Consider the following 26,501-nt stretch of genomic DNA (forward strand, 5'->3'; position numbering starts at 1 on the left):
CCTTGTGTGGCTAGATGCAAAGGAGGGCAAGGCTCTTGAACCGTTAGTAAAATGTGGAAATCTTAGCAGACTGTCCTTTCAACATCCCTGATTACAAGATGCATCTACCATGCTACTTTCTTTTACATATCAGTGGAAGATACTGGTGTCCTGTCTTTCTGTGTAACTAAAATTATGCCCCCCCCTCTCTCTCTCTCTCTCTCTCTCTGTGTGTGTGTGTGTGTGTGTCTGTGTGTGTACACATACACATATAACTTGATTAGTAGAGAAATAAGTGTGTCTACTTATCAACACATAAATATCACAATATATTAAGATAATCTTACTATTTATTCTAATGATCTTCACTTTAATATACTATGAAGATGCAGTTTTTGTCGTGTTTTTCTTTTTTTACTAATACAGTTTCTGTATTATAACAGGCTTTTCTAGAAATGGCCTACACTGAGGCAGCTCAGGCTATGGTGCAGTACTACAAAGAAAAACCTGCAATGATAAATGATGACAAATTGCTCATTAGAATGTCTAAAAGATACAGAGAACTTCAGTTGAAGGTAAATAAATTAGTTATCCTGTCTTTCTGTGAATTTTGGTGTTAGTTGTTCAACTGCTTTCATTGCTAGTATGTTGTTTTCAGATAAGCTTTCATAAATTCTTTTCCACTGTTTTCCCCTTCACCATGTCATTGTTTATATACCTGTGGTATCATTTATTGGGCAAGTCTGCCTTTTCTGCTTAGACTGAGTATTAGACTAAAGTATTGGACAAATAAGACCCCTGATTTCTCCCATAGACCCCATCTGTACTGTCTATACATTTAAAGAGCTATCATAGTATTTTAAACAGTCATGGTTTCCTGCAAAGAATCCTTGGGAACAGTAGATTGTTAAGAGTGCTGAGAGTTGTTGGAAGACCCCTATTTCCCTCACAGACCCTGTGTTCCCTGGGAATTGGGATTGATGGTTAACTACTCTAGGTAATAAACTCATGTGTAGAGAAGATTTCAGCAAAACTTTATCTATGGAGCTTTTCTGTAAACAATATATCAACGGAAACGTGTATCTTGTGCCATTGCTGATGAGTTGTGTGACATGTTTGTAGTTTTTATTAAAAGGCATTTTTGTAGCCAGTGTTAGTCACTGGGCTCTCATAAGTATGTCGCCCACATGTGCTCAGTATGAGCCTGCTGTGAAAGGAGTGAGTGTGGGCTGAATGGAATGTTGGGTGGGTAAGAATAAATGCCAAGTGAAGATGATCAGTTTGGTACTTGTAATGTGGAATGGTAGCTTCAGCTGCATGGCTGCTTCAGTTCTGTGGGCTCCATGTGTCTGTTCCAGCGAACAGCCAAATCTGGGACTTAGGTCAACCACACTGCCACTCATATCCACCCTATTTCAAGACTGTAGTAAATCTTGAACCAAGACTTTTTTTCAGCCGGGGGTCAGCGGAATTGAGTACCGGCACCTCTCTTGTGTGTTCTGGAACCTCTGTAGAGTGGCGGTGGCCAACAGAGGCAGAGGTTGGCACAGCACTCAGGTCAACAACTTGGGGTGGGTGCTCCCCCTAAAAAAAGGTCAACAAGTTCTGGCACCTCTTCTCTAGAAAAAAGCCCTGTCTGAAACTAACCACAGGATGAGATATTATGCCATATAAATATTGTCTCAATAATGTGTCTATTAGGGCTCTTAATAGCTGTAATTTCTCAGCAGTTTGAGTGGAAATGTAAAGCCACTAGCCAGCAATGGATGCTATAGTGGGGCAGCGGACTCACTTGACCTGCAACTGTATCACTCCTGCTTACCAGCAAGGGCAAGATTGGTGTACTGCAAATGCACTGTGCCCTCTTCCTCCTGGTTTGCAGCAGCAACATGACTGATGCAAAGTCAGGTATTATGCTGCTGCCTTCACCACCATCTTGTACTGTCCTTAGCAACTTCTTTAACCAAATGGTTTCTTGCCAATTGAATAATTGTTTTTAGTTGATTAGTTTTCTCTTATTCAACAGTAAGAAACTAAGTCATAGCATTCTGCAAAGTAAGCATAATAAAATAATATTCATACCAGTGCTTCTCTTTAAATAGCTTGAAGTGTGAAGCTTATTTACGATTATTAATCTGTATGTTTATATTTGGCTTAGAAACCAGGTAAGAATGTGGCAGCAATAATCCAAGACATCCATTCTCAGAGGGAGCGGGACATGTTGCGGGAGACAGACAGGTATTACACAATGTTAACAGTTGATGGCAGAAAGACGCTGAGATTGCTTTATAGAACAGAGATGCTTTTGGATAATACAAAAATAGGCAGACAGGAGACTTTTCTGCAAGTCTAAAGCTAGGAACAACAGCTTTTACTTTTTTGATTTGAAATGTGTTTTTTGAAAAGTTAAGAGACTTAAAAATTGTTTGCTATACAGCGGTACCCCGGGTTACAGACTTAATTCATTCTGGAGGTCATTCTTAACCTGAAACCGTTCTTAACCTGAGGTGTGCTTTCACTAATGCGGCCTCCTGCTGCCGCTGCGCCACTTGCACGTGATTTCCATTCTTATCCTGGGGCAAAGTTTGCAACCCGAGGTACTACTTCTGGGTTAGCTGAGTTTGTTACTCGAAGCGTTTGTAACCCGAGGTACCACTGTGTTAAGAAAATGCATGCTGAAATACTGACATTCTCAGTAAAATCTGCTGAGCACAAACTACAACGTGTTTCTGAAATTTTCAAGAAGAAAATGCCAAATGCACAGACACTGTGAAATACCAGTTTTAAATAAAATATTAATCCACTTTATATTATTTCCTATTTATTGTTGTCTATAGTTAAGACAAAAAACTAGTAGATGAACTCATAAATTATCTTTTTACTTGTAGTTAAGGTACTTGTAGTTAAGGTATTTTAGTCATTCTCTAGAGCTAATATATGTAGATGGCTGGATATGCATTCAGTTCAAAATCATCAGATTGTTTGGTTATGTGAACAAATCTTAATGTCCTTAAGATTGTTACTGGATAGTGTAATGTTTTACGATGTTATGAACTGCTTTGGTGTTTCTGTCTTGTGATTGAAAAGTGGTATAAAATACTATAAAACTATTATAAAACAATGATAAGAATAATAAGTAGTATCCTTCTTTTTCTTTGTGTTATAGATATGGACCTGAAAGGCCTCGGTCTCGCAGCCCTATAAGCCGTTCTCTTTCCCCAAGATCACACACTCCAAGCTTTACTTCCTGCAGTTCCCCACATAGTCCGCTGAGCACAAACTGGACAGACTGGGGAAATGGGAGAGAGCAATGGGATCAGTCTTCATATTCCCGAAGGGAGGAAGAAAGAGAATCAATGCCCTGGAGAGAGAATGGGGAAGAGAAAAGAGATAGAACTGACACATGGGTGCATGAGAGAAAACATTATGTGCGCCATTTGGATAAACTAGACTCGGAAGAACGTTCTGAAGGAACCAGAAGCTACAGAGAAAAATATTTAAGAGGGGTGTCACCAAGTGCAAAGGGGATTCATGGTTTGCCTGGATATAAGAACAGAGAAGAAGACTATTATAGGAAACCAACAAAGCAAAAATCTGATAAGTATTCAAAACAGACACTGGATACAGCTCCAAAGTGTAAAAGGAAGGAAGAAGCAAGATTGAAAGAACACAAGCATTCTCACTGTGAAGATCCAACAAGAGAAGAAAAATTAGAACAGAAACCCAACAAGGTCCCTGACAAGCAAAAGCAAAGTGATAAGGAAAAATTCAAGGATTCTGATAAAAAGTCTGAGGAAGAAGTACCTGATGAGGCTGAAAGAGTTAATGTGAAGACAGGGACAGGAACTGAAAATGAGGTAATAAGTGATTTAAGTTACTATTGGGAAATTTTATGAGACACACTGTAATTAAAAGTACCTCTTCTATAAAATAACTTGGTGTGAATTTACAGAATGAACATGCACAGATGTAAATTAGACTCCCATCAACACTGTCTCTCCTTGCCTATTTCTACAAATCAGATTAAATAATTCCCCGCCCATGTTGCAGGCATCACCTCCTAGTGTATATTCTATTCTATTCTATTCTATTCTATTCTATTTATTATATTATATATTATTTGTGTGTGTGTGTGTGTGTGTGTGTGTGTGTGTGTGTATCTGTTGTGTTGATTATATGTCACCACTTTGTCATTTTGCCAGTGAACAACCTCAACGGAACTGACTATTTAAGAATTTGTGTGTTGTTTATTTGTTAATTAAGGGATTTGAAATTAGGAGCAAATGTTGTTGTTAAGTAAAATCACAAGGACATACAAGCTAAAGTTTCCAATGGAATAGAATAGAAAAAGATACCCAAGAAACATATTGCAACAGTTTAATTTAGAATTCCTGGTGCAGATTATCACTATGGAACAGCAGTCACATTTGATAAAATTTGCATAAAGCTATTTACTGCAATGTTCAGTACAGCTGTCTATCCCTGCCCAGTGTATCATTACTTATGCTGAGAAGTGACTTACTGTTAATTATAATCAAATTACTTTTACAACATTTCCCATTATAATTACTGTCCTGAGAACTGGATCACATTCATTTTTATTTCATAACTGTCATAATGTGGAAGGTAATTCACTGATTTTGTGACATTTTAAAATAGTAAACCCTTACCTTAATTTGTACAAGTTACGAACGTGCATTCCTACAGTACAATTTTACAGTGAATGGACTTGTCTGGATCTTCTGATAACTCCAGTATTAAGCATTATTATTTTGCTCTTTGTAGCTGGGAACCTAAGATCAGCTTAAATTCACAAAGAGTTGAGGATTGCAGAGTGCAGTAAAAAAAATATTTAAAAAAATTAGGGGAAGACAGACAAAACAGTTTTACAGCAGCAAGCAAGTTGAATTCGGAAGCACTGTGTTAAATCCGAATGTAGTAATCTTCTCCAGGGGTCTAGCTCTGAAAAAACAGGGGTTCTCCAAGCTTGCAGAAAAATCTGGCTGTGTCCAGCACTGGTTGAGTGGCATCTCATAATTTTATCAATAAAGCTTCCTGCTGTCAAACACCCAGAGTAGTTTATAATTTGTGTTCAAATAACACAATGAATGGATTGATAGAGGCACTTGCAGCTCTCTAATTCTAAAAAAGCAAAACAAAACCAGGTAACCCATCTGATAACCTGGGAGAAGGGGCAATACTGAGAGCTTATCCACACTTCCTCTTGTTCCACTGCTTTCCCCCAGGGAAAACTGCTCTTTAGAACTCAGTTGGAGCAAGTGACAATTGGGTTTTCTGCACATTCCCGTTTGTTCTTATTTAGAACTTAAGAGCAGATTTTCCCTGGGAAAGCAGTAGGGCAAGGGGAAAATTGCTCGGACCCATGCCTAGAAAGCGTGAGTCAAGCAGAATACTGCCAAGAATCATGCTTTCTAGGCACGGGACAAGTGGAAGTGTGGACGAGGCCTCCACTAAATCAGCATTTGATTTTCTGGTATGTACATCCATCCATCAAATTTTGAAGGTGGGAGGAAGCGGGCTCACATCATGAATGAGGGATGCAATGTAAGTTCACTTTTTATATTACATCTGTCTTCACCCATAGACAATCTCTGTCTTAGGTTAAAAATATATATTCTAATATGGAGATACCCTTTCCCGCAAATAAGCAGATGAAAGAAGCAGAAGATCCTATGGAAAATTCAAGAAAAGAAAAGGTGAGATTTATACGTTCATGGGCCTTGATATCTGTAATGGGTATGGGGTTGCTCGTGCGTAAGTTGCTGCCTCTCCTGGCTATGTTGCCTTGTTAAACCTTTCTGTCTGGACAGCCCTTCAATTCGTGGCTGCCTCAGTCGCTAGCAGAATCCGTCAGTGGGCGTTTCTTAAACCTCTTCCAACATAAAAGTTGTTTGACTCCCAGTCTCCTCCTACTCTCTCTGCATGGAAGTCTTCTGCGCAGGGAGGGCGTGGGGAGCGGAGGACCCGTGCTCTCCCCGCTGGTGTCCAGTGAAGAGTCCTGGAGCCCTCTCGCCGATTCCCCCATCTGCTCCCCTTTATCCCTGGTGTAACGTTGATTTGCTTCCCCCTCTGCTGAACTGCCTCTCTCCCTGCTTGGCCCTTCTCCAGCATCATTTGAGAGCCTTCCCTCCGACTCAGGCTCCGATGTCAGTTCCCTGACAATATCTAATGTAAAATTTGTTTGCTTGAAAATTTCTTCAGTCACTTGGCTGCCAGATATTCAATATATAATCAAAAACATGAAAAATACAAACAACACTAAAATCAGATAGAAACACATAGCACAGTGAAGGTGCAAATCTTCAGGAAGGCAACACATTCATGAGCATGGCCTGTGGTGTGTTGCTTTAAAACAGGATCTTCACAGTTGGCAGCACCTCAACAGTAGGATATTTTTCTCCACTAGGGAAGTGTGATCATATCTAATACTGTCAAATTTCAGATTTTAGCTGAAAATGTTTTTGTTCATCCAGACTTTGGGGACATATGTTTTGTATGGGTCTTGTATTACTTTGCTGCTGTATAAAGTTATAATTTTAATCATGCTGTTTTAAAATGTTTTAAATGATTGTGTACAATTGCTGTGCTTTTTATTATGCTGATGACTGCCCTGGGCTCCATCATGAGGAAGGGTGGTCTATTAATAATAGCAATAGCCAGTACGGTTATATTAATTTTAAAAAACAGCCACCAGATTTATTTGATTAATTAATTTTTGTAAATAGTTAAGTTTTTGTGTGCCCCCTAAAATCCAGAAATGCAATTACAATCTGGGGAGCAGATTCTAACTTTTACTGAAAAGAGGTTAATGCAGAAGGCGGCTCTCTGTATGGCGCAGAGAACCCAAGCTGTTTAGGATTTTAAGGGCAATAAGCAGCACTTTGAATTGAGTCTGGAAGGATACTTCCAAAAGTATTTGGGTGTGGGGATGACACTCATTGTTGTGTGAGGAGGACTTCCCTTTCATCTCTTCCTCCCACAACTCCCCACATCCACATCTGCTCCAGAAAGTACCCCAAACCTCTGTAGCATTTTATGGGTGTGTGTGGGATGCTGCAGGGGTGAAGATCCGTTGCTCCAATGGTGTGTATTCTGTTTGTAGAAGGACACTACTGGATTTCACCCAAAGGCTTTACAAATTATGTCATCATGACCTTTGCTTCTTTGGACAGATCCTCAGACTCTTTTTTTAGTTGTTCTCTACATACTTAGATTGCTTTGAATACTTGGCACTGGCTTTCAAAAATTTGGCATCTTTGAAAAGCTATAGAGTTAAAAAAATTAAATCCAAGCATTAGGCCAACTTGTCACTTTGAGCAGGAGCAAATTAAATAAAGTTAAAGTGAGAACTTATTGAAAGGATACATAAGTGAAAAGCTAGTCCCTCAGTCCAGCTCTGAAGAAACATAGGCCAATGTCCTTGGATGTTTTCCAGCATCATATCTTTAGGGTCATGAGCTGATCATCAGATGTGAAAGCTAGCAGTATCTATAGCAGCAGGAAACTGATCTCCCAAGAGTATCTGCCCTCCGCGCCTTTCTAGGACACTAGAAGGATAAGTTTAATAGAAGAAACGGGAGAGAAACAAATAGGCTTAGCTTTTATATTTTCAGACGTTTCCTTCCCCCAACCCTTTACAATTGCTCCTCCCAGGGCATATGACAAAAATTGTCATAACAATTAAAAATAGTAAGGTCAAAAGTTCAAATTGGACTACAACAGCAGAGCCATAGGCACACTGCATTGGGCACACATAAGGATTCTAACAGCTGATGTGTGCCATATGCAGCCTTTTGAACAGAAGCAAAAGTTGTTAGGCAAAACGTTCCTCTGGCTGATATCAAAATCTTTTTTCAAGTTTGAATCATCATCCATCTAAATATTCCTAGCATTTTGCCAGGCTGTTTTATCATAAATGATAGGGGGGAAAGGGTGCTAGTAAAAACCATACAGATTCTTCAATGCTGGCTGATGCACATTGGGACTGGTAGAGCGGAAAGCAGGGAGGCTAAGAGTAGGCAAAGCCAATGAGGGGCAGAGCTGGAACCAGTGAGGGGCAGAGTCAACTAATTCCGCTTTGAATCCCTTTGTTATTTATTAAATTTATATACCACCCTTCCACATAAGATCAGAGTGGTTTACAGTATAAAAACACAAAAGTATAAAATAATAACAAAACAAACGAAAACAATACCCCCCAACATATTTTAAAGGCCATAGATGGATTAATCAGCCAAAGGCCCAGATGAAGAAGAATGTTTTCACCTGGTGCCTAAAGATATGTAATGAAGATGCCAGGAGTGTCTCCCTGGAGAGAGCATTCCACAAATGGGGAGCCACCACAGAAAAGGTCTTTTCTTGTGTGGCCACTCTCCAGACCATCTTCATCTACAAGGGCAACACTGAGACACTAAGGAGAAGGTAACGCACAGTGCATCCCCAGGACTGGTTGTAAATAAGCAAACAGGTGGGGGCAGACTGTGGATAATGGGGCAGATCCCCACTTGGCCTAAGGGAACAGCCTCTCCTGCGGTTCCTCATGTTGTGATGTACCAGGAGTGGCAGGCTATAAAACTGACTGAGCCAAAAGTTATGCACAAGCATGGAATCTGGAGGAGGTTATAATAGAGTAGAGAAATTGGATTAAAAACAACTGCTGGTACCAAGAGAGAAAAACACCTGGGCCTTAGTATTAGTGGAATGTGCTGGACATGTATATGGTAACAAACCCGAATACAAAAGGATCTAGATATATTCCCTATTTATATTGATTATATGGATTTAAGATATATACAGATATATTATATATCTATCATTGTACAAAATAGAAAAAGAGTTTATAGATTGTTCAGACTGTGGCAGGAATCCGCCTAGCACTCATGGTGTGATCTCTTAGAACAATCAAATGAAACTTTAACACATGGCATGATAAAAGTCCATAATTTTATCAGGACAAATTACTTGTTCTTTACTGTTATAAGAATTGTTTTCTCAAAATTTATCTTCTGTACCATGAAAATAAATAAAAACAGTATTTTTAAAAAGGGGGAAGCAGAAGTTTTCAATCTTCACATGTGCATAATAATAATAATAATGAGAGGGGAGAGAGGGAACATGCTAGCCTGTGACTTGCTGTGATTCATTATTAAAATAATAAACCATGGTGTGTTGTTGCATCTGAACTGGACCTCCAGTAATATCCTCTTTATTGACATATTCACAATGGGATGTACATCTTTGTTACAGGATTGGGAGAGCGGAAGTGAGATGGAAGCTGAGACCTGGTATCCAACTAATATGGAAGAGCTAGTAACTGTAGATGAGGTGGGAGAAGACGACCTTATAATGGAGCCGGATATAACTGAACTTGAAGAAATAGTAACAGTAGGTCAGAAAGACCAAGAATGTCCTTTAGTGAGTTCTTTAGCTGCTGGATTACAGGTGAAGAATGAGCACAGCTTATTAAGTGGAAGTGAAGACAAATCAAACGCAATGGAATCAAGCTTAGGGTCAGAAGAGGAAAACGCAGGGGATCTCCCTGGCTCTGAAGGTGATAATGCAGCTGATAAAGCACCACATCTAAATCTGGACACTGAGCAGAAGCCAGATGAATTGCAAGAAGACAGACCTCTAAGGGATTCTGATTACCATGATAAGCAAAGAAAAATAAAAGAAAGCACTAACATTCATTTAAGGATGGAAGAGCAGTGTGTATCTTCTGATCCTCCTAAAGAAGAGCTCTTCCAGCAAAATGACACACTTGTAGGTGATGATAAAGCGATGGAATCATTAGAAAGCGAGAGTAGAAAAGCTATGGAAATGCTGGTAAATAACTCCCAGGAGGAAACAAGCTGTGGAAGTCAGGAACATCAAAAGGCACCGGGTAACTAGTATATTTTTCCTTCTCTCCCTTTGCTAGATTAGTTTTGTTGTCCTTTTTCTGTTCAGTGTTTTTAGTTATTTTGTCATTAAGAGTAAACATTGTTCAAAGCGTTGTGATTTTCCTAGGAAGAAACTCAGTTGAAGAACAGGACTGTCAAAATTAAGGTTCTTATTCAGATGGTGTCAAGGAAATTAGATATGTATCAAGCAAGTGTTCTGGAAGAGACACCCGTTATTATGGTCACTTCTGGGTTCATACAAGTTGAGCTGAACCTTTGGAGCACCCAGCTTAAATTACTTAGAATTGTTAATGGGAAGACCAGGTCAACAACTAAATTATTTATGTCTGGTTGATAAAAAAATATTCCTTAGATATCTTTAAAAGATTAATTTGGCATGAAATGGCTTTTGGGATTGCCACATTTCATTCTTTTTTCATGCCAGAGCATAATAATTTATTTTTCCTGATTTGTTTTTGTTACCCATATGTTTCTTTGTTCATGATTTATGTTAATAGTTCAGAATTTATTGTTCTAGTCAAAGGCCATGGCTATAGCTGGTATTCAGACAGTAGGGTTGTGGTTCAGATGTTGTATAGCCTCAAGACACAGCTAACTTCAAATATCTTTAGCTAGCTGATCTTTGTGATAATTTGAATTCAAATGTGTCCCATCTAGGCACAGCACAAAACAACCTGTTACTTTTGGCAAACTATCATGTTTCTTTTCTCAATAACTGAGGCTCAGATTGTAGGAGTCCTTCTGACAGATCTTCAAACCTCATATAGCTTGCCAACTTCTAAAGCCTAGAGTTGCCATCTGTTCACCTAAAAATTATAGCTATTCCTTATTGAGGTCTGAAGCAAGAGAGGATATGTATATACATTGTACCGCTCAAAAAACACTGGAATGCAATGTATGTCGACCATGTCATCTGAATTATCTTTAAAACTTGATTGGGGGGGTATATTTAGTGTAGAAGCAACACTGGATTGGTCTAGAAAATATGTTGGGTTCAGGTTATAAATATTGCACGGAACTGATTTTACTCAGTATGCTTTTGCTTTCAAAGCAAATTGTAGGTATCAGGAAATGAAAACTACTGACTTCCCAGGGGTAGAATCTAAAAGATCTTACTTTTCACCATCATGGGAACAAGAAGATGTGTTTACGGAGCTCAGCATTCCGCTAGGTATGTCTCATTACAAGCGATACACATTTAACTCTTTACAATACATTTGTTTTGCAAGAAAACAATGGTATCTGTTTCAGATTATTTAAAAGAGCTTCTGAAAAGAGAAGTTTCTGTTGCTCTCACTCAGTTGGCATTAGGCAGTATATTAATAGCAGTGTTTAGTCAGGTTAGGGACATAAGGGGAAAGAATAAATTAAAAATAGACAGAGTCAAGTCAACCTTTTGATTTTCTCCAGAGGCACTGAATAGCATTGAAACTGGGACAGAGATGTCAAATACAGGGGGTGAGCCTCTATTTAGTCAGTAACTTGGTGTTCAAACCCCTTCTCATGAATTATGTTATATAATTGTTAACAAGAAGCCTGCAAGGTAGGTCAATATTTTAAAACTTCTATTTATCATTATTGCATATACAATACCCTGCAAATATATATATACCCTGACAAGTATAAAAGATAAACTTAACAAAATATCAGTCTCATTGTTATCAGACAAAAGTACATCTCTAAAGATAGATACATACAATAAACATCACTTTTAATATTTTACTGAAGGTAAAATCCATTTAATAATTCATGACAGTTTATCTTCACCTCTTGAATGTATATCAGACCTGTCACCTGATCCATTTAAACTACCTTCAACCATTCTGGCAGCACAAGCCTTGCATTATCTTCATTCATTCATTCATTCATTCATTCTATACCACCCTTCATCTGAAGATCACAGAGCTGTTTACAATATAAAGACACAAAAATACATACCGTAATAACAAACAACACACACACACACACACACACACAGAGAGAGAGAGAGAGAGAGAGAGTGAGAGTTTAAAAGGCCCCCACTGGACAGAGAGCCTGGAGAGAGAGAATTTCTATAGACCACAGCAACTCCCCCTCCCCAGCCTTCAAGTCTGCCCTGGTGCTCCACCAGGTGGGTACAGCTGGGTGAGACCAACTCCACCCTGTTCACCCATCCAAAACTCAGTAATACAGTCCAGATCAGCCTCCTCATTGACAACCAGGTCAGGCCTAAAGGCTGACTAATAGGACAACCACAATTCCCTAGGTTACAGGAAGGGCTGGCACATGGCACAATCAGGTGGGAGAGAGAGTAAGAAAAAGTGACTTAGCCAAGACCACCTAGTGAGAGATAATGGACCCATGGTCTGACTCTATATAGGGCGGCCAACTATGCTACATTACTCTATATTGTTTTTGATAGAGAAATTATAAATATCTGAGAATTGAAAGCACTATACTTTAAGAAATTCAGGTGACGCCAAAATAAGTTCAACCATTTTTCTCCCCATGGAAAGGAATTTTCTTTATAAGGCTATCTGATTCCCACCCCCAGTAATAATTGCAAGTCAATATTGTTTTATAGGCATGGAATTTGTTGTGCCCAGAACTGGCTTTTACTGCAAACTCTGTGGACTTTTCTATACAAATGAGGAGACAGCAAAGACTCGTCATTGCAGAAGTACTGTTCACTACAAAAATCTTCAGGTAACAACTGATTTATTCATGCAAATTAGTATCTGGAATGTAATGGCACGCATGAACAAGTCTTGGGGCTGCCTCCTGCATTACTGCATGTTCACCACCCTTGTGATGTGAAGCACTTAACACTGTCTACTTGTGAATCCAAGTTAGATTATTTTCAACCCATTTTTCAGTTCTACAGCTTGTTTATTGCAGCATTTTATAGTCTATGGGCAGTATTCAACTATGGCAAAAAAATGACACAGATTAGGGGGATGGATCAGTCTTGCCCTCTAGGATCAACCCTTCAAGCTTCTTTTCCTGGAGCCTTAGGAGTTATAGCAGCCATGGCAAAGCTTAGAAATTGTTTCTAGTAAAGCATCTCCTAAGGGTGGCTAAAGCCATGGCATCTATGCTCTGGGAAGAAGCATGATGCAGGGGTGTCTGGCTTCCTTCCTACCTGTTACCTAGGTGTTTTGGAACATCTTGGTGGGTGCCTGGTTGAACAACTATAGGCAGTGCAGTCATTGTCAGCAGGGAGTATATGAGTATGTGTGCTGTACATCATGTACAAATAATGGGATATTGATTGTTAGCTGTTGAGTTCAGTACTGAACACCTAGTATAAGACAGCAGTGAGGAGAGATGGATGTATGAGTCTAAGTTCATTCTGTGAACATTCTAAGCCTACATGTAAATTGTACACATTTTGTACACTCTCTGTCTGTGAAGTACACATTTTTCAATGCATTTCAATGTATTTTGATTAATTTCCTCTAACCGCAGTACAAAATCTAGAGAATTGCATAATCCAATTAATAGTAGTCTTCCAATCTGCAAGCAAGTTCAGGAACATAGAATTCTGTTGATCTACTAACAAAGCAGACCAAATGAACTCCTCCTGTATCTCTAATAACTAAAAAAGCATAGGTCTTAATGCAGTCACACCCAATTCACTTTCTGAAGTCCACCTTTTCTCTCTTTGCTTTCTTCTTTCAAAATGTATTTATTTCTATTAAATTTATATACTGCTCTTCATCCAAAGATCACAGGGCAGTTTAGAAATATATCTTACGTGTAAAATGAAGTGAATAAAGATGTATGTCACTGGATTTTCTGGTACAGAACAACAACCTATAGATGACAAAAGCTGAAGATTTACTATAACCCCATGTTGCATACTTCTGTTTCAGATAAATAAGCCTTTTTATTTGGATATGTTTTTGCCTACAGCTCTCTGCTCTGACTTTCAAGAACTTCCATTGCTGTTTTCATCATAAATTCTGGCCATTTCAGACCTCTATATTTTGTGCGATTACAATTCAGGCCTTCTGTTAAATCTCGCAAGTTGTCAAAACCAACTAGAAGCTAAAGAGCTTTGGTTCAATTCCCTTGCTGCACATATCAAAAGTCATTGCGCATCAAATTGTTACACATCACGAGAAGATTAACTGTCACCCAGCCTTGGCCTTTCTCTAGAAAATGAAGTGCATGCTGCAAGTTAATACAGAATGCTGGGTAGAGCACGGTAGCAAGTCACGCACAAGTCTAAGTGAAAGGGGAGATGGCAACAGGTGAAAGGCTTGCCTTCGGGATTCTTTTTCTCCCTTTAGGGCAGCCACTAATCCAAGACCAAAGCAGTTTTAAATAGCTGGAAAAATATGCATTTGCTCATTAAAAGTCTATATACATTAATGGTTTTAGTGAACCTAAGCAACAGATGAATCTCTTTTTAAGAGCGTGAAGTAACTGGCATTTCCTTGGCAGCGAGTCAGGAGAAGAAGCACTTAGACAGTTGTCAGCTTCACCACACCCCTTGTGTGCATTTATACTGAATCCAGCTTCTCATTGGGTGCACAGCTGGTCTATACTAAGAGCACTGCCCTGTGTAGGGCTGTGATGTCACTGAGTAGCAGAAGAGAAGTGACGTCATGCATGGTTCACTGCAGTTTGGCATGTAGGAGTTGGGGGCTGGTCATAAATGATGTGAAGCACCCTTCCTGCTACAAAAGTAGGGCCATAAAGTGGGGAGGGGTAAGGGAATTAATAGGAGAGCCACCACCTCCCCTTAATACCAAATGCAATAGATAAACTGGCCCTGATTCTAGATGCAGTTTCTAAACGGTCTCACTGCCATTATATAACAACAACCCTGCATTGACTATTAGGTGTACAGGGCAGCATGAAGCCACATCAATCCCAATTCCCTGGCATTTCTATATGAATGATATGTGTGGTGGGAAAACAAATTGTGTGTACACAATTCCATCTGTGTATATGTATGTTGTGTGAAACAACTCTTAGATGGGCTATCCTACTCTCCTTCATGGCTGAGCACTAGAATGGCTGGACATTATGAACCTTATAAATGTCATATTGACTGGTGTGTTTCACTTCCTTTCCTGGTACTGCAAATAATGTGGACAGTATATTCATGGGATTATTACGCAGTTTGATGGGAGAAGGCTCACTACACATATTCAGAAGTACTTTGCTTTAATACTTCACATGTTCCCAAGTTTAGACCTTGTTCAAATCAAGCTCTGAACAGAGCTATTGTTACAGAACAAACCAATAGTGAATTAACGTTTGGCTAAATACTAATGATGTGGCTCCCCCTCCTTGCATTGCTCAGAGGAGCAAGCTGACAAAGCAACCTAGTTGTGAGGAAAAAGAGGACAGCTGTTCCTACAAGCTCACAGCCACTGCTGCGGCAGTACTTCTCATCCCTAGCTAGTTCCTGTCCACCTGTTCCTTTGGTTGGCAGAATAGGTAGTGTTTTATTCCCGTTGAGCAGGAGGTGAGGTAAGGTTGCAGGCAGATCAACAGTAATAAGATGTGGTGTAAAATAATGATTTTTCATTCAGCTGTGGGGTCCTTTGGTGGCATGTGAGCCTTGGTAAATGCCTGGTTATGCTGACTTCTGTTTTTGGGCCTAGATATCAATATTGGTATTTCCTCCATCTTAGGAGTTATGTGAGCATTAGAATCATAGAATTGTAGAGTTGGAAGGGACCACGAGGATCATCTAGTCCAACCCCCTGCAACGCAGGAATCTTTCACCAAACATGGGGCTCAAACCCATGACTCTAAGATTAAGAGTCCCATGCTCTACCAGCTGAGCCTATCCCTCAAGGCATCTTCAGCCCTATAGAGTGACATAAGCATTTGTGGCCGTGGCTTGAAGGCATGAAGTTATATGGTTGAAAATCAAATTACCTATATTTTCATTATTTCATTCACCACAGAAGTACCTATCCCAGCTTGCAGAAGAGAATCTGAAGATGAATGAGAAAGAAAGCAGTTTGCCACAAGATGATAATGGGATTGTCCCTCACTTTGAGGAGAAAAAGCTATGAGGTGAACATTAATGGTTTTCTGCTGATCCTGCTTATGCACCTTTTGTTTGCACTGTTGAAAGGCAAGCATAATGAGAAGCTTGTTCTATGCATCTACACTGACAGCACAATTTAAAAACAATGTCTGAAATACAGTGAAGCAAAGTGACATATCTGATAGCAGTAAAGCTCCACTTTCTCAGCCTGTAATAGGCACAACAGCTCTCTTTAAACTAGAATTCTCAGGGATTCTCTCAGTGTTGGTTCAGGTAAATTGTTTAGTGAAAATATTCTGGGAGTGAGGAAGAAATAACCTGAAAAATCCTTGGTTAAAATACTTTTATTTACATCACCTAGTCCAGCAGTGAACTATGGGTCTTGTAAGTAAATAGGTTATTGTTGTGTTACTGCTGATAACATTGGTTCAATCAGATGATAACAATATCCATGTCTTGTATGAAATACTCACAGTTCATATATTCAAAGGGCTTACAATCCACATTGGGGTGGGGGCAGAAGCAGTGAAGCCCTTTCCCCCTTCAGTGCCTTGACACATTTCAGAAGACTAAATATGTTCCAAGTTTTGCCTCTGGTAGGATTGCTTATCGCTTCTCTTCTTTCCTTAAGGTTTTATTCTTCCTAATTTTATAAATCAACCAGGCACTTAATTTTGTTTCACTCAGAGCCATCGCCCAATTTAAGAAACCTTAGTCGACTGACAGTATAAGTGTATTAAGTCTGCATAAATTTGCACATGAATAAAAGAAGTCCTAAAGTAGGGACATCTTCCTTTGTCTCAGATGATGAACATACTTGTTGCACCATCTTAGAATGTGCAATGAGGGATGCAGGAGGGAGGTGGTGGCACATGATGGTGGGAAGGTTTGGTCCCAGGGCATGGTTGAAAACACAAGATGCAGCAGCCTTGCTGAAACTAAGCAGGATGGGTGTGGTCTGTGCCTGCATGGGGAAATGATTGAGGAGCATCTGGTATGCTTTGAGTTGCATAATGGAAGAAGGGCAGATATATAGTTAAAGAAAAAATATCCTGCATTTGCCCAGTTGATCAGACACACCATCTAAATTAATTAAAATGTTTTTAATGATTGATCAGGTAAAGCTCTGAGCAGACTTTGAATTTCACTTCCATTAATTTCTATGTTGATGATATAGGTGTCCAGTACAGTATTATAGTTGTGTTTCAGCAATATGTGTGTTTATATCACCCAGAGTTCCACTAAAGTAAACTGCTTTACTTTTTTGTTGTTTTAGTAAGGTTTGGATTGGTAAAATGCATAGATTCTGTAAAACTGTTAGTAGCATTAATCACAGGATGATCTTTTAAAAAATGCACCAGGTACTATTTGAGTTGCTGAGCCATATCTAAAATCAGAGCAAGTGTATTTGTTGCATTTCCTTTTTTTAAATGCTTTTAAAGAAAATTTGAGAAATTATAGAAAAAATATCTGTGAATTACCATATTATATTTTCTTGCCATTGGCACCTTTAAGAATTTTCTTATCTATGAGTAAATCAACACAAAAAAATCACCCAGTTGCCAAGATCTCCCAATAAAAATATTACATTACCTGTTTCATATTATAATATTTTTTGTGGGAGGAAATGGAACCAGCATCTTCAGTTAACTTTCTTTGTTACCTTGCAAGTGTGTGCTGTCACTAGGCTAGGTTCCATTTCATTAAATGGCAGAAACATTCCATTTATTACCATCAGAGATGAGGTCAAACAGCACATTTCAGATTCACAAACTTTAGAGCCTTTGAGGTCCTGACCTTCGGCTAGGCAATGTAAGAGGCAGGGGCAGACATGGCTTTCAAGCACACATCTAATCCCACGTATCAGGTGTACTGAACTTTGCATCCATCCTCTTTAAAACATTTTATTCCACCTTTCAGCATAAAAATTTCAAAGGTGAATAAGAGAGTTTTAAGTCTCTTAAAAGAGAAAAATGAAAACCAGCAATAAAAGAAATAAATGTTTACGGCTGGCTTTTAGAAACATGAATACTCTTGCACTGTTCCAGGAAAGACATAATCTGTGGAGGCAACATGGAGATCTTTATTTTGCCATCAGTAAAAATGCTAACATAGGCAGTTCCCAATGAAGGATGCATATCCTGCTGGGAGATAACCACACATAGCTGTGGAGCTGGGAGGCTCTTCTCTTGCAACAATGGGCCACCTTGGCTTGGAATTTTTGCACCAAAAATCTGAAACTTAAGAAATGCTACTTTCATACCTGACTGAATTCTTCACAAATGTCATTTGTACACATTAAGTTGTATGTATAGCACAATGCAGACTATTTATTACTACTATGTAAAAAGCTTTCTTATTTATAAAGTGTTGCAAAATATCTCAGATAATTTTTTTAAAGTATTTAGAACTAGTAATAATTTCTTATTTGTCTTTACTTACTACTGTAATGGGTGTTAAGTATCTCATGTATTATTATTATTTTTCATTCTAAAACCAAAGAATCTAAGAATTGCCCCCCCCCAAAAAAAAACTTGACAACTATGCTACTGGCCTGCACACTAGTTTAGTATCAGGCTTTCAGGGTTTTTCTGTCTCTGTTAAGTCTGTGTTTGTTGGTATATACTTGAACTGGACCAGACGTTACTATTTATTGAGTTCACACAATCTTGTTTAATCATTGGCTTGTAAACATTTAGAATATATTAGAATTTAACTTATTTAGGAAGCTTCACAAGTTTTAATTGCTCTGTGTACCTGAGATTTCAAATTGTGTTTATTAAAATGGACAAATTATTGTAATAAAGAGAATTTTAATGGCTATGCAAGAACTGGTGATCTTTTCTTTCAATGGCACACGCCTCTCTCTGTAGATGTAATGCTACTGATCCTTTTAATTACAGTGTGGAGGCCAGGAGCAAGCTGCAAGATCACATCCTGTTCCCCCAGATGCTTTCCACGCAATGCAACCAAAATATTTAAGCTTAATTTGTTTAAGGGTCCAGACTTCACATGCAGGGTCCAGACTTCACAGTGTTCTCATCCTGATTCTGCAACTGAGATGGACAAATCCAAAGCCCAGGACAGGTGCCTCTACTGCTCAGACAAACATTTTGTTTGTCTGCATCCAGGTCAAGGCATTCAGAAGGTCGTTCCAGAACAAAGCCTGACCCTAGCAATAATCATGTTCATATCATAACTCTGGCACATCAGGGTATGGCTGAAGATTTAACTGTTCATGTGTCAGAAGAAAAGAACTCTGTAAACTGGCCTTAAGCAGGTATTATGGGGTAGGGGATATAGATGAAAGCTTACTAAAACACACTTCTTTTTACAGGAACCTCAAATAACTTTCCTGCGTAGTGCTAAAGAAATGTCAGGTGAAATTCATTCTTGTCCCCATTTTTAAGTCTTTTTTCCTTTTCCATTTTATTAAAATACATTGCTTTTCCTTTTTTAGATTTGATATGTATATTGTATTCCCCCTACTGGACAGTTAATTATTGCAGCAATGGCATGAGTCAGTATTTCAGCTTTTAATCTAACATTGTGTATGAAGTAGTACATTTAAAATACCAGTGGCAAACTGCTCTACAATCCCATTATCTCTTGGATAAATAATTTGAATTTCATAATTTTACTTGATGTATATTTGTGAATGAATGTCTATTAGCTACATTTCACTGGTTTTGAAACTGATACTCAAATGTGGCATTTAAGAGTTACGTACCAGATGCGATGCAGAGACTTTTAGGTTTTATGCATTCTTGCATTTTAGGGTGTGTGGTTGTTGTTTTTTTGTTGTTTTTTTTGCATTGCAGTCTTGTGTGTGTGTTTTTAAGACACAAATTCCATTGCTGTGTAGACTGGGAGTACTTCAGAAGCAGCACTGTGGAGGAATGCAAACCATGTGTTCTACAGCAGCCTAAACCGTAACAGCAAGATTTTTAAGTTTCTAAAAATCAGATTGCTACCCACAGCTTCTTGGGAACAATTTCACTTCTGCAGTTTCGAACCTTGAATGTTTTCGTTGAAGTTGCTAGGTGGAAGCCCTGTAAACTAAGTTTGCAAGTAATTGGAAAGTGTGCAGATGCCATGCTTCCACATAGTTCGTCAATTAAAGACCGTTCTCATCCTCTGCTCCCATCTGCTGTGGAATAAAGCCCAAATCCCTGCTTGCTGCACAGGGAACAGGGAACTGTGAAGAAACTGGGCTGCAGGCCATAATAGTTCTACTTCAGTCTACATTGCATTGCCCTTCCATTTATTAATTATCCTTGTGGGCATGAAGGCCAAAGTGGCTTTTTGTCCGGTCATCTTTGTTTGTAGGGCAAATATTACGCATCTGATTAAACTTGACCGGTCAACGCTACTGCTTTCCCACTAAGCCACAGTGCTGACCTTCAGAAAGCAGAAGACACACAATCAGTAAACCATATTGATCCGGATTCAGTAACGGATAAGGTGACCCAAACCCAATATCAGATCAACATTTGCCAATGACATACACCATTTCCTCTAACTCAGCTCAGTCAGGAGTGAGACAGGTATGTATGAAGCCTCATGCTACATTAAACAAGTTATAGCCTGTTTCCATGTACTGCAACCCATTAAGTACATACGAGTTAATTACCAAGTTTTTCCACCAGGTGCTAGGTGGGGCCTGTGATGCAAATGTCACCTTCCCTTGGCATAACATTTACCCTTCATCGTTCCAAAACTTGGGATATATCATATCTTGGGTTATGAAATCTCTCCTTGAGGCTTTTTGGAACTTGTAACATGTATTCTTTGTTCTGATCTTAAAAGAGAAGAAAGAAGTAGTAACTGATTCTGTTGCTGGATTTGGTAGGCTTGGCAAAGCAGCTTGGCTTACTTAAGCTTATCTTCAACAGATAGCAGCCAGCTGGTGGCCACAGACGCTTACCTTGAACTAGAGGGGAGGGTGTTGCCTCAGCTGAAAGATCTGCATCTGTTGACGGGAAAGCTGACCTGGCTGCAAAAAGTGAAGTTGCACAAATGGAACTGATTACAGCACTAAAAACAAAGTCGTATGTCACATAGCTATGGCATGCTGGCAGATCCAAATCATGTAACAGTGTGTTGAGGTGAAAGTGGAAACTTGCCATTATTGTCCTCCAGTGTCATCTTTCAAGGCAAGAAAAATAGGTGAATTAAGAATTGACGCCATGTCCCCATTTTCACCTGCTGTGGTATCACAGTCTGCTTCAAACAAAGCAGAGAGACTCTACAAGCACTGTGAGGAGTAACTGGGTGTTTCAAGAGAAAAGCCATGTTTGTGTTGGAGCATGAAATGAGTAGGCCACCCATGCAGCCTGTAGTCACAGCTTTGAACTAAGTGGTGGAGCTGGACCAGGATTTCTTAATTTTGCCCAGTAATGAAGAAGTGCCTCCACCAAAGTAAGCTAAAGACGGAGTGGGAAAATGAAGTTCGGCAACACCTCTCCTGGCTTAGGTCCTGTGGGGTTTGCCACAGGTGTTGCCCCTTTCAGGTTTCCACTAGCCTGCCTCTAGTTCCTGTGTCTACTTCCTATCCTGCCCCCTTCCTCCTATCTCCCTGCCTTGAAACCTGCTTGAAGATTCATGTGATGCCCCACAGCAGAACTACATTGCAACAAATTAATAATAATTTTTAAAAACAACACAACTTCTGACTAGACCATAATATTGGCTGGAAACTGCTGTTGGTGACTTTGTTGAATATGTTCTGGGTTGGAAGAGGGAGAGGGAGGGTGGTACATGCAGTAGAGCATACTTAGTGGTGGCATCTCATGTGCAAAACTCCAAGTACAGATCAGATTGTTCCCCATTTACATTCACATGCCAACTTGAAACATTTATTTGTATTGGCCTTTGGAGCTTAATGAGGGCAGCTCTATTGGCTTATACTACTGTGCAACTGACTGCGTTGGTTTGGAGTAAATGTATTTTATGCTGGTTAATTCATTTTTAATGTTGTGTTTCTTAGGATTTTTTGTTGTATTTTATATTTGTTGTTAGCCACTCTGGGCTCTGCTTTGAGAAAGAACCAGTAAGCTAGTAGTAGCAGTAATATCTGCACGTGATGTACAATTTTTCTGTAAATCATGGGTGGGGAACTTGTGGCTTTCCAGATGTTGGACTCCACCATTGATCATCCCTGACCATTGGCCACACTGGTTTGGGCCAATGCAGTCCAACACCATCAGGAGGACCAAAGGTTTTAAAAGGAAAGGTGGTTCTCAACAGCTCTTTGGCAACTTGTTTTTCCTGTACATTCATTGTTGTATTATTCATGAAAAATTTCCCAGGACAAAATCATAGCCTACTTCTAATAAAAGCTTTCTATCTGAGATGTGCTAGATGTCCTCATCAGGGCTTTGGAGCTACCAAATACCCCCAGGTGAACCCAGTTGTTAGAGGCATTGCAAGCATGGCACTTTTATGTGGTGTATATGATTAGTATTTTTCTGCAGCAGGTAGAAGATGAGATATTAAGTGAGTGGCCTAAGGTTGCATGCCAAGTCAGTAGTTAGATGGAAGAGAATTGCCTAGACATGCTCAGCCTAGACCTGTGCTTAGTAGCAAATGATATCATTTGTGGCATTTAGCACATGGCTCATTGTATCTGTGCATCCTGTTGAAGCCAATGATTGATAAACAAGTAAACTTATTACAATTAGAAGACCATTAACAGTGCAGTTGGCTAGCAGTCCATTGCTTTATTAGTATAAGCCATCCTACCAAGCCTTTGGGTTGGAAGAAGCTGTGAGATTATTTTGCCCTGGGGGGTTTGAGGACAAGGATAATTGAACACTTGCAAATGGCTAGAAACAGGGTTAGCCCAAGAGCTTTCTTTGCCCTAGGCAAATTAAATGCTTGCTGTTCTTCTTTCCATTGTGATAATATCTAGGGAGCTCCTTAAGATATCATCTCATGGAGAGTGGCTGGAAAGAACTTTCTGACAGTAAGTTGTACAACAGTGGAACTGACTACATTGAAAGGTGGTGGTCTCTCCTTCATTGGAAATTTTTTAACAGAGGTTGGATGCCCATTCTTTAGTTGTGATTTCTGCATTGCCAAGGGTTGGACAAGATGACCCTTTGGATCCCATTCAACACTACAGTTCTGTGATGGGGGGGAGGTCAGGTCATACGTTTGCCTGTAGAAATACAAGAGCTTTCAGCTACTGGCTACTTAGATTTTTTTTTAAAAAAAGATAACTCTTTCCCTCCTCTTGCTTCTGCCTAGGACTTGTTGACAATATTGAACTGCTGATCACACTTTAGCACCACTTCCCAGTTAAAAAAACAAAGAAAGCTTATTACAGTTGGCAAAGGTGGCACTGGAATCAGTCAGGTGATTTCACTTGGCTTGGATGCTGGATCATGTGCAGCCTCTGTTGATTATATTACATCTTTTCCAAACAGAGGGATCCGGATTTCCTTCTAAGAAACTTAACTCTTTAGTTGAGGCTGAAGAAATGGGAAAAGGCACAGCAGCAAACAAGCACTCTTCAGCGAGGGGACTGGGATAACAATCTTATCTTAAATCCTTATCTTAAATGTCAGCTGCAAATGTCATCCTGTCATCTCATAAGGCCCTTCTTGTGGCCAATGTGCAAGCCAGACAAAAAGATAAGGTGATATGAATAAACTTATTGCTAAGCCTTCTTGTGGGCTGCCAAACCCAAACACTGGTTTGGGTGTCATTTAAAAAAAAACACAATTCAGCCACACAACTGTCCATCTCAGAAGATGGAAAGTTAGGTCATTTTGGCCACCATGAGCATCCACATCCTGCAGAAAAATGCTATGAACTTCAAAGCTTGCACACTGTCCCAAAGGACCATTATTCTGCCTAGGGCATGCACCATCCGATTTTCTTGAGTCATAGAAAGAAAAACTTCATAATATAAAGCTCAAAGGCTTTATCATCAGTAGGCATGAAGTATTAGTCCTATCTTCACCATTGTTAGCAGTTTTAGCTAACTAACAGCCCTTGAAGATCACATGCTTAGAAACTCTAGACAACTGTTGTTTTCCCACCCAAATCTACTGAGACTCTCTTACTGATAACTGAAATCCCAAGACTGATTGATGAATACTGGTTACTGTTTGCAAATCCATTGCTCTGCAATTAATTACTGAGGGAGAAAGTAAATGCCCAAATGACCATGTTCTGCACAGCTGCAAACTTTCACATACATGTTTTGCACACTTATCTCCAGAACGACTCGGTCATATATGTTATATAGATCCATAGGCGTAGCACTCAATAAAAGGTTGCTATGTGACTGCAATCAGAGACGCAACAGCACCTAAGACGGGATACAGCTCTGCTATAAGGCAGCTTCTAGGACACTAATTACAGTTCCAGCACTCAGGGAACCTGTTAAGTGCCGAAAGCATGGGTAGGCAAACTAAGGCCCAGGGGCCGGATCCGGCCCACTGACAGGTCTGGGAATCCGTGTTTTTACATGAGTAGAATGTATGCTTTTATTTAAAATGCATCTCCGGGTTATTTGTGGGGCATAGGAATTCGTTCATTATTATTATTTCAAAATATAGTCCGCCCCCCCCCCCAAGGTCTGAGGGACAGTGGGCTGGTCCCCTGCTGAAAAAGTTTGCTGACCCCTGGCCTTGCAGTGACTTGCAGTTAGGGTTGCCATATTTAAGTGCCCCAAATCCAGACAGCACTGTGATGCACCACCCCATGCACCACAGGCAACTACTAGCGGCACATAATATATCCATGCAGTGCTTTTCTTCTAGAAAAAATGGTGTCGGTACTCACCATGAAGTTGTTACAGTAAGTGCCACACTTCTAACCAGTGCTTTTCTTCCAGAAAAAGGTGCCAGTGCTGCGCACCCTTTAGTACCCCAAGAGAAAAAAGCACTGCATCCATGCATCATTTTATTTGTATGCCTCTTTTCCATGCTCAAGGCAGCTTATGAGAAAGATAATTACAATCATAACAAAAATAGCCATAAACAATAAATACAAAGTATACAACCAAATTGAAACAATTTCCACATAAATCATCATAAGATCTAAAATTTACAAAAAAAAAATTTAATATCAATAACAGCAACACACACACAAACCCAACAAAACTTCCTAAACCATATCCCAGCCCTAGCATCTGTTCAGTAGTCTCAACTTTTGGAGTCAGTCAGGGCCCCGCCCTCCCAGGCCAGGTATTAAAAGCCTAGCAAGAAAGGGAGCAGGTCTTCCAGGACTCACAGCTGAGATGGTCTCCAGAGCTGGATCAGGGTGTCAGTGTTGGAGTGTTGAGGCCACAGCTTTGCCATTAGTTGGCCACGTAGCCTTAGGCAAGATGTTTTCTCTCAGCCACTGTCCCCCATCTGCTCTGTGGGGGGGGGGAATAATCCCCACTTCACTTTGCAGGGTTGTTGTAAGGTTTGATTGATTGATTGATTGATTGATATTTATTACGGCCATTGGCCCGTCACACGACAGTTTCCCACCAACATATATATACTTAAACCTCCAAATTTAAAACATTGTTGTAAGGATTATAACTAGATAATGCATGAGGCACACTCTGAATATTTGAAAGCACTATGCAAATGTTAAATATTATGATAACAAGTGGGACCTACAACAAAATGGTGCAGCGTGGCGCACTCACTGTTAAGTGTTAAAGCTATTCCCTTGCCCCATTCCTGGTTAATCATCCCCTCTCCGCAGCCAGTCAGCATTCCATGCCTTCTAAATATACCCAGTTTTTGGTCTCTCCTCTTTTAGGTTTTTCCCTCCCCTAAAGGATTTTTTTTTTGGGGGGGGGGAGTAGCTTCTGTGAACCACTGGGTTATCCTGCGCATACCAGTGCTGCCTCCTTGTATCTGGGTGCTGATGTCTTGGTTACTTATGCAACCACACTCTGGTAACTGAGATTTCTGTTAGTATGTAGTAATAGCAGCAGCAGCAGTAAAAATAATAATAGCCTCCAATAGTACAAACTTGTGGGTGTAGCTGGGAAACCAGGCATGTGACTCCTTCATGCTGAAGCAAAGTCTGTTCAGTGTTGTTTGTTTCTCTCCGTGGAGAATTCATTCTGGCTCAATCAGATCATGGTGCACTTTCTCTTGCGCTGCTCTTGGTAGGTGGAGTGCTTCCAAAGTGCATGTCTTGTTGCAGCAAGAATGGACAGAAAAACAAATGACTTGTGATCCCAGAAGACATGTCTGGCTCTGTTATCAAAATATTGCAAAACACCCTGGGCCCCTCTTCCTTCTCTTATATTCAGCATATATTTTAAAGAGTATCATCTGGCTGAAAACTTGGGATATATTATTCAGCTCTGTTGATTTACACACCATAGTATCACATCTGCCTTTTAATGTGGGAATCTTCTTGGGTTAGCGTACACGACCACCATTCACAAATTCTGCTTTTCATAGTGTAAATGTCACTACAGGCAGCTCACCAGCTACTTTGCTCCCACCTCACATGGCCCATAATGCCCATAATCAGATACTATTCCATAATACAGGGTGGGACACTGGTTTCTGAATTGCCACCCTGCAGAGTTCACAAACTGTGGTCCACAGACACCAGTGAGCCTTGAGCTTCAGTCA

The 26,501-nt window shown here is 39.8% G+C and overlaps 1 protein-coding gene across 9 annotated transcripts in view; it reads left to right on the plus strand.

Annotated features, from left to right (window-relative positions):
* RBM20 (RNA binding motif protein 20) overlaps positions 1 to 17,548 on the plus strand; it is a gene marked incomplete at its 5' end in the record, with an annotated part of 106,351 nt that extends 88,803 nt beyond the window's left edge. For 6 of the 9 annotated variants that reach the window (XM_082225030.1, XM_082225024.1, XM_082225031.1 and 3 more), the window contains 8 exons: positions 423 to 554; positions 2,138 to 2,217; positions 3,146 to 3,836; positions 5,601 to 5,696; positions 9,247 to 9,883; positions 10,954 to 11,073; positions 12,466 to 12,587; positions 15,812 to 17,548. In XM_082225030.1, the coding sequence (XP_082081156.1) occupies positions 423 to 554; positions 2,138 to 2,217; positions 3,146 to 3,836; positions 5,601 to 5,696; positions 9,247 to 9,883; positions 10,954 to 11,073; positions 12,466 to 12,587; positions 15,812 to 15,922 (1,989 nt within the window). In that variant the 3' untranslated portion in view covers positions 15,923 to 17,548. The remainder of the gene's footprint in view (positions 1 to 422; positions 555 to 2,137; positions 2,218 to 3,145; positions 3,837 to 5,600; positions 5,697 to 9,246; positions 9,884 to 10,953; positions 11,074 to 12,465; positions 12,588 to 15,811) is intronic. The other 3 variants (XM_082225025.1, XM_082225026.1, XM_082225027.1) reach the window with 3 other exon arrangements.
* Between the last annotated feature and the right edge of the window lie 8,953 nt (positions 17,549 to 26,501).

This window comes from Podarcis vaucheri, assembly GCF_965113315.1.
Source record: "Podarcis vaucheri genome assembly, chromosome: 5".
NCBI lineage: Eukaryota > Metazoa > Chordata > Lepidosauria > Squamata > Lacertidae > Podarcis > Podarcis vaucheri.